This window comes from Parasteatoda tepidariorum, chromosome 4, assembly GCF_043381705.1.
Source record: "Parasteatoda tepidariorum isolate YZ-2023 chromosome 4, CAS_Ptep_4.0, whole genome shotgun sequence".
In the NCBI taxonomy this organism is placed as follows: Eukaryota; Metazoa; Arthropoda; class Arachnida; order Araneae; family Theridiidae; genus Parasteatoda; species Parasteatoda tepidariorum.
In genome coordinates, this window is record NC_092207.1 from 27,391,629 (window position 1) to 27,400,030 (window position 8,402).

At 28.3% G+C, this 8,402-nt stretch overlaps 1 protein-coding gene across 6 annotated transcripts in view; it reads right to left on the reverse strand.

Annotated features, from left to right (window-relative positions):
* LOC107446020 (salivary peroxidase/catechol oxidase-like) overlaps window positions 1-8,402 on the reverse strand; it is an 87,083-nt gene that overhangs the window by 14,724 nt on the left and 63,957 nt on the right. The window contains exons 16-17 of one of the 6 annotated variants that reach the window (XM_071179570.1): window positions 7,103-7,205; window positions 3,905-4,060 (exon numbers count right to left, since the gene is read on the reverse strand). The exons of the other annotated variants lie outside the window; for them this stretch is intronic. Of the exons in view, the coding sequence (XP_071035671.1) occupies window positions 3,979-4,060; window positions 7,103-7,205 (185 nt within the window). The 3' untranslated portion in view covers window positions 3,905-3,978. Of the gene's footprint in view, window positions 1-3,904; window positions 4,061-7,102; window positions 7,206-8,402 lie in introns of those variants that run through there. 6 annotated transcript variants of the gene reach the window in all.

The following is an 8,402-nucleotide window of genomic DNA, read 5'->3' on the forward strand; positions in this document are numbered from 1 at the left end:
ATATATATTAGTATAAGATATTTTAATGATATACAGATAAGACGATAAGATGTATTGGCATTCTAAAAAATTATATTATTCGCATTTTTTATTTAAGTAATAAATCAGTGAAATTCGTTATAACAAGAGACGATGCAATGTTTTTCTACAAACTCCTCTTCAAGTTTAATAGTTAACACAAGTATGAAGAAAAATTCGTTTTTAAACATTTTTTTATTGCAAGTAAGTTCTTTGCATGACTAGTAAATAATAATTAATAATATAATTTAAACCTTATATAATTTAAGTGCGTAAATAACTTTCATTTAGTATATTGCTTAGCAATACATGGATTAATTCTTGCAGATGCGGCGATGTTTCTCGTTTGACAAAAAATCTGGAGGAAAAATTGGCTCAAAACCCAGATTTTGCCGAGAAAAGAGAAATGGCCAGAAAGAGAGAGAAGAAAGGTTTCCGCTTCACTGTGAGACGCCTGTTTTCTGGGTGTTTCACACGGAAATAAACTGCGTGAACCCAAAATTAAACATACCACGATTTAAGACGATATATCCCGACTGTGACATCTCCCGTCTCTGTGACTCAAAACTTCGATATTACCCGAATAAAGACTTACCTGAACTAGACAAAAGTTTCCGAATATGTGACTATAGGAGTATGAAGTAGTGACTGTAAAAGTACTGAATGTAGACTGCGTTGCTCAAATGTGATATTCTTAAAATGGACTATATTGCCCAATTGTGTGACTTTTAAAATAGACTATGCACAATTGTGTGATTTTTAAATGGACAATGCATAATTGGGTGATTTTTTAAGAACAATTTTTCTGATTTTGTGACTTTTTCTGACTGTGACATTTCCCGAATTAGACGACACGTCCTGAAAGTGAATGGAATAAGTAACTTTTCAAAGTTGCCCTTTTCTGAACCTATGACTTCTAAATTAGTGAGTACAAAACTGTATGACTCCTAAAATATATGACATTACTAACTGTATGACTACCGAATTTTACCATCTTTGATTACGAATTGTTCCTTTATTTATTAAAACTGAATGTATGCCTGTAAAATTAACTCAAAGTACAATAAATGGAACATGTTTAAAGTTTTGTTATTTTTGTATTACTCTTATTATTAAGAATTATTTAAATTAATTTTAATTAAAAATGTATGTTACTTTGTGACGAGGGAAGTTCTTTCTATAGACAAACCATACGCGTTTTTCACAAATACACACGTATAAAATTCGATAATCAAACTTTTTTGAATAGTAGCAGAGAACGTTTAAATATTAACTTAGACTTGCAATTTCTGAAGTAGGCATAACCATAACTTAGTAATATTATAAAGAGTGGCGATGGTTCAATATTTAAGGCACTAGTTTGTCATTGCGAAGAGCTGGGGTTCGATATTTAGTGGCGGTTTGCAATAAGCTTAGCTTGCTGTATCGTAAGAGTTTGTCAATATATCTCCAAAGTTAATTAGCCAAATCAAATTTTTGATTATTCACCATTGGAACACTTTTACTTAAGGGAAATTTAATCAAAAAGTATCTTCTACTAAAGTTTGACTGATATATGTAGTCAAAAAAATGCATAATTAGTTAAAAATTCAAAATTTAAAAATTTTTTGAATAATTCAGAAAAAATACTATAAATGAAAAATGATTTATCTATATTTTCATTTCAAGTCATTTGAGTTGAAAAAAATTGTTATCTAGACCTTTTGATACTAACCTTAACTACATTTATTGTTTACTGTAAACGTTGAATGGCATTCTAGAGAAAGATACACTTTAAAAAATTCGAATCGAATTGCGGTGACAATTACCGGCACTCTGCGTGCCGGTACAGTCTGCAAAAAAAAGATATCACCATGACTAACTTTCGTTCTAATGGTTGGATTTTCACGAACTGTTTGTCAATCTTAATGGTTCCTGGGGGTAACTTCAAATATGCTCATTAATTAGTGCTACCTATTAATTAAGTTACAAAATCAGACACAAAAACGTACTTTCTCAGAATAAAAATATATTTTTTTAACATATTTGGATTCTTAACTTTCAAAATACAGAGGGTAGCCGCAATCTGGGAAATATGGTCTCCAGGAGAGCGATCCAAAGCTCAGACCCCTTAATGTTAAGTTAACTTTTTGCGTTTTTAGTCATATTTTTAAAACTAATTAAGTAAATCAAAGAAAATTGCACTCACTTAAAAAATCCTTTTACCCAAAGATAATTTCATGCAAAAAATAATTTTTAATAATTATTTATTATTTTTTAATTTCATTGTGGATGAAAACATTTTGAATTATGTGGTAAAAAATTATTTATACCGTATTAATCTACGTATTTTTCTATATCAAAATCTAAATTTTCAGCAGTTTTTATTTGGCAGAAACCGAGAAAAACTAAAATTAATTATTATTTTTAAAAAAATAATTTTGTGACGAACAAGAAATATTTAAATGGGACGATTAATCTTTAAATGTCGTTTACGAAGACGTTGATTAACGCACGTAGAGTAAAATTTCATTCATATATTTTTCGCTAATAACCGATTGCTAATCCTTTTTTAACTTATAAAATACGAAGTTTTTTTAGTCTTCTAAAAATTTATTCTTAATTTAATAAAGAGATTTAAATAAAACATTTTATGGAATAAAAGCATTTTATTAAGGAATGTTGAGTATTTTAACAGCATGTTTCTGATAGAATGCAATTATATGTCAGCGTTTTTATTTTAATTGTTAGTTTGTTCTTTTAATAATTGATCCAATTTAAACAATATACCAACTCATGAATAGATTTACAATTATATGTTTATCAATTTTTTCATTATATAGTTTATATTTATTAATACGAATGAGTCGTGAACATTTTTAAGCATCTTAAAATTTCTCAACATCTTATATATCGTCTTAAACTTAAAATAAATTTGTTAATTACCTGTCTGCGCATGTTTCGTAGAATTATTTTTCTAACTTTTTAATTAAATTTTAACATTTCTCAAAATCTTATTCCTTATGCTACCATGCATGTTATTTTTCCATTAATATACTAATCAATTGTTTTAGTACTTTAATTTATGTTTTCCTGTAAAGCAAAATTTATTTTTAAATTATTGTTAAGTTTTTATTGAAAGAAAACTTGGAATTATTGCCAGCTAGCTGAGAATTAAATCTTGTTAAGAAATTAAAAATATTCTACTGATCAAAATCATTCGTTGCAGAACAGTTGACTATTTACTAAACATACTATTATTTTCGAAAAATGAAGATAAATGATTAATTGTTTTTTTTATTGCATCTTATTTGTTTGAATAATGAAAATTAAATGCGTATGTGTGCACAGCGAAAAATTTCAACAATTTTTTTTGTTTTTTAAATGAACAAAAAACTATGGACACAAATTTATTTATTTTTTACGTTCAAAGTTATTCTTGCCCGCTAACTTTAAGAAAGTTACCCTTTTCTATCAAAAAGTTAAAAATATTTGCTTAACTCCTTGAATACTTAAGACTGCATCTTATTACCTGAGAAAACTGGTCATTAGATAAAAAGTTATTATAGTGGTCCGTTTTTCCATTTGTGAACTGTAGTATATCAAATTGCTTATGTAGTTATTATTTTCTTATAAGTCATCTGTGTATTTATTATTTTTATAACTTCCATTTCAATTTAAACTACTGTACACAATATATAATTCCCTAATTACTTTAGATAAGACATCAATTCTACAAGCATTAATTCAAGATAAAATGTACCCCATATTAGAGATTTCTAAATTGTTAAATTATACCTTGAAAGCATAAGCCAGCATCGAAGAAATGTAATGTATTCTTTAAATGGAACTTACATTAGACCTTAAGATTCAAAATAATTGGAAATAATGGATGAATGGGTAAATATTTCTTATAAATACTTAGTTTATTTATGTTACATACAGAAGTTTGAATAAAAATATATTTGAACAGCAAAGTCATTACGTCCAAACCGGCTCATTTTTCCATGCACTTAGATTCATTTTTGGTAATTTTCCCTTTGAGCAATCTTCAAATGGATTCCTAGAAAATAAAACAGAATAACTATTATACAGAATTCGTGAAATATTGAAATGTAATATCTAGAAAGTATAATAGTTGCAAACTGAAGAAAATGTATCTAAACCACTCTAATTATAACTACTTTTCCTCAAACAAATATTAACCAAAAATAAATGAAGGAACTTTTTTGAAGCTTTTGTGCCAAAGAAAATTTTTAAAAAAAAGAACAGTTTAAGTACTTTTAACTCAAGGCAAAGATATAATTTTATCTATTTATTTTATCTTACCCATAAAAGTTACTTGGGCTTTAGAACAAACAAATTACCAAAAATAATTCAACTTTTTTAGAAGTCGCCAATTTGGGGATATTTTCCACATAAACAAAAATTATGAAAATCAATGAGTAATTCTCTTTTGCAAATTCTTATGATATCAACCAATGCCTTCAGATTTAATCGGGATATTCATTATTTAGATGTGTACAGTATATCATTACTGAAAAGTCATTCCTTTATAAATTTTTTACGGATGATTTTTTCATAATTTCGTAGTCTTAACCAAGTAGTGGAGTTAGACCGGGAACACATGCTAACTCTAAGAGAAATTTAGAAATACTTGAATTTTAGAGAAAACAAATAGCATATGTTTCTGTTTTATATGACACTTTAAGAAAATTATGCATGTAATTTACATGTGATGTAGTCAAGACCGTACTCAAGGAGGAAAGAAAAACGGACAATTGTCCTAGGGCCAGAGACTCTTCAGAGCCCGACCAAAATACTTTACAAAAAATTTAGTGTCATTGATTTGTTTCTTGAAATAAAATTGCATGGAATTTATGTATATCTACATAAAAACTACAATTTTACATAAAGTTTTCAAAAATTTTGCAAAATATGAAAATATTGCTTTTTGTTCTCTGAGTATAATGTCTGCAATAAATTTTGTTCTGGGTCCCGTAAGACCTTTTTTCCACCTTCGATGCAGTTATCTTCTTCCTCCGCTGAACTGCAGGTTTCGTGGGCCCAGCATGTACACACATTAAGGGGTACTTGGTCTTATCCAAAGAGCAGAGGTAATCGAAACGAAACAAAACAGTGCTACTATTGGGTTGAGTCCTTATTGTTTGTTAGGGTATGAATCTTTAATAAACATATAATAAGCTGGATTAAAAATAAACATAATCTTTATAACTCCATTGATCAATAAATAAAGGTAGCTTAAAAACAAGAGAACATTAGAAAGTTGGCATAGTAAGACAAACTAATCTATAGAGGCGTCATAAATTAATCAACAACAGTACGCCAATATGGTAGGTACTTCTTGATTAGTAAAATGTAATTCAGAGTTTGTCTGCTAAAAAGTCAAGAAGTTCCCGGTCTGATACCACGCTCATCTATATATCTTTCATTGCAAAGGTATCAGGTTCAAATCTAGTGTTAGCTAGGATTTTTTTTTCTCTTACATGAATTATTTAATTTTAGGAACTGGAAACATGCAATAAAATTGTCAAATTAATGAGCATTTTTAATTTGATTTTTCCAGTAAATAATTTAAAATTGTGCTCATTTCATTCTTTTATTAGTTTATTTGAAAATGAAGTTAGAAATCAGTTCCAAGTAAGGTTATTTATTTTGAAAATGCCCACACTATTACGAACAATAACACCTATACAATTTCCCGTGTGCTCTACATTATTTTTCAATTGTAAACCAAGCCAAAGGTAAAAGCTACAGGTAAAGGTAGGAACATGATTGCGTTTACCAAGACAAAGGTAAAAGAAATCATGTTCCAATCATAAAATTAACTCCTTCTTTAAAAAAAATCTGAGTTGAATAACTTTTTTTATATATTTTTTTCATTACCTAAATAATAGTTATTGCATAAATGTAGTTCTTTTAACGCAATCTGACTTGAGTTTTGCAAAAAAAACTCTTATAAAACATTTTAAAATATATATGTTGAAGGCTCCCCTTCTGAAACACTCAGTATTTTTAAGTATTATATACATAACTGTTAATTTATGAATAAGGAAGTTACAATGAAACCTAAATCATTAAAAAATAAAACTACTCTCACGGACTTTGAGAATCTGTTTCTGAAAGCTATTGTATTTATTACAAAGAAAAAAGCTTTATTTTTGTCCGAGACAAATTCTTCTTAAACCATAGAACACAACACTCAAATGAGCTGAATACTGGAGTACAAAGTTCAGAAAGAATATTAGGTAATATCTTTTTTTTTCTTATATTTGAGATAAAACTATGTTTTTAAGTATATAAGTATTAGTACACTGTTAAAAATTGAGCCATGTTGCACCAAAAATTAGCATTCACTTACTGGCTACATAAAATTGAGCTTAATTTTACCATCTTTTGGTATTTTAAAATAGCTCAAAAAATCAGTAGAAGATTGCACCAAAAGCAGGTGTTTTAAAGAAACAAAACATCTATTTTCATTCTTTCTTTTTATTCTTTCTTTTTTATTCTTTCTTTTTTACCTTTTATAAAAGTAGAGGAAGGTTGTACCATTATTAGGTATTTTTAAAGAGCTCAAATGCATGCCATGCTATAGCTATTTACCGTATCAAAACTATTTACCGTAGGAAGTTATTTTATGACATACCTCTAACCATTTTATACCGCCAACCAAATTTATAAAAGAAATCTTTAATTCATGTAAATAAGAGAAATGAACTTTCATGTAAATAAAAGAAATGAACTTTAATTCGTGTGGAAAAGAAAACATGGCGTCGTAAACAAATATATTAGTTTACAGTCAGCGTTAAAATCTTGTGTCTTTTACCAAATTTTGGTGCAGTCAGTTCCACCGTGGAAATATTTCTGGATCGTAGTACACAATTTATGGTGTAACTGAAATAAAATGTTCTTTCACTTAACTAAACTTTGGAATAATAATAATTTTTGCACAAAATACTGGTTAAAGATTCACCTAGTTTTTTTTGCAGGGTACTTTATAATCAATAAGACTTTTAAAGTACTGAACGCTTCTTGTTATATGATTAAATTACCATCGTAAATCTGTTAGAACTGTTATACTAACCAATTAGCTGGCTTTACGAAGGATACGAGTTGAACTTCTTTGACATTGGTGTTATCACAGAATAACCGGGATAAAGTAACTTTACGAATCTCCTTTAGTTGTGCTACAATTGAAAAAAATGTTAATCAATAACTACAACAAATATAATTAAGATATACGGTTAAAGGCATATAGTACATTAATATAAAGCAGATCATATTTATATTAAATCAAAGTAAAGACATACCGTAAACCGGGGCGAGTCTACCCATTTTCTTAGTTTGTCAACTTTCAAGTGGTCAAACTTTTGTAAATATTAAAGAAAAAAGGCTTTTAATAGGTGTTTCGGAATCGCTATTTATCCCTCTTTAAAGCTGTGAAATCGATTTTAGAAAATATTAACAGTTACGCTGTTACTGTANAAATGATTCTGAAAAGTTCACGAACTACGCCAACAATAAAATAATGTTACTGTGATACTGCCGTGCAATTCAAGAAACAATGTGTTTCATGATTGATTCTGAGAAAAGACGCTTGACAACTATTTTCTTTTTATCGATAATGCAATTTAATTTATTTGCAATTTAAAATAGTGAAAATTAAATAAAACTAAAATGGGTAGACTCGCCCCGGTTTACGGTACCTGCATGTATTTTCTCTTTTCTTATAATATTTGATTTTATTTATAATTGTGCTACATAATTTTAAGATGGCTATCAATAAAATTAGATAAAAGTATACATAAAAATTCATTTGTAATTGAGCAGAATTGTTAGTGACATTCTGATAGCAAACTCAGGAAACTTTTTTTTTCACAACAGTTTTTATTTGAATTTTAATAGGTGTTGGCTCTTATAATTAGAACTGAAATATTACTTTCCAGTTAAGGTTATTTTTGGATACGATAATATCATAAATATAAACGTAATTAATGTTGAACACAATGCAAGCCTTTGTTAAAAAAACTTGGTTGACACAAATTCAGCAGAAGTGTGCCAAGAATCAGCAAAAGTTTGCAGTATCAAACAGATACTCGTTTTCAAAATTTTACAGCACAATAAGAGATAGAGCAAATCCCGTTCCTCTTAAAAAATTTCTAAAAATGCATCTCATTTAAGAGGAAGGGCAATGATTCGAAAAAGAAGCGAGACGGATTAATATAATGATAAATGTCACGAGGTGTTATAATTTAATTGTTTTTTGCGCTGGCTCAAATTCCGGTGGCAACGTTGTTCACGATGCCATGGTTACGAGCGATTCTGTAACTAGAGAGAGTAGTTGAAAAAATAAAAAACTTTGTTTATTATTTTTTCAACTACTC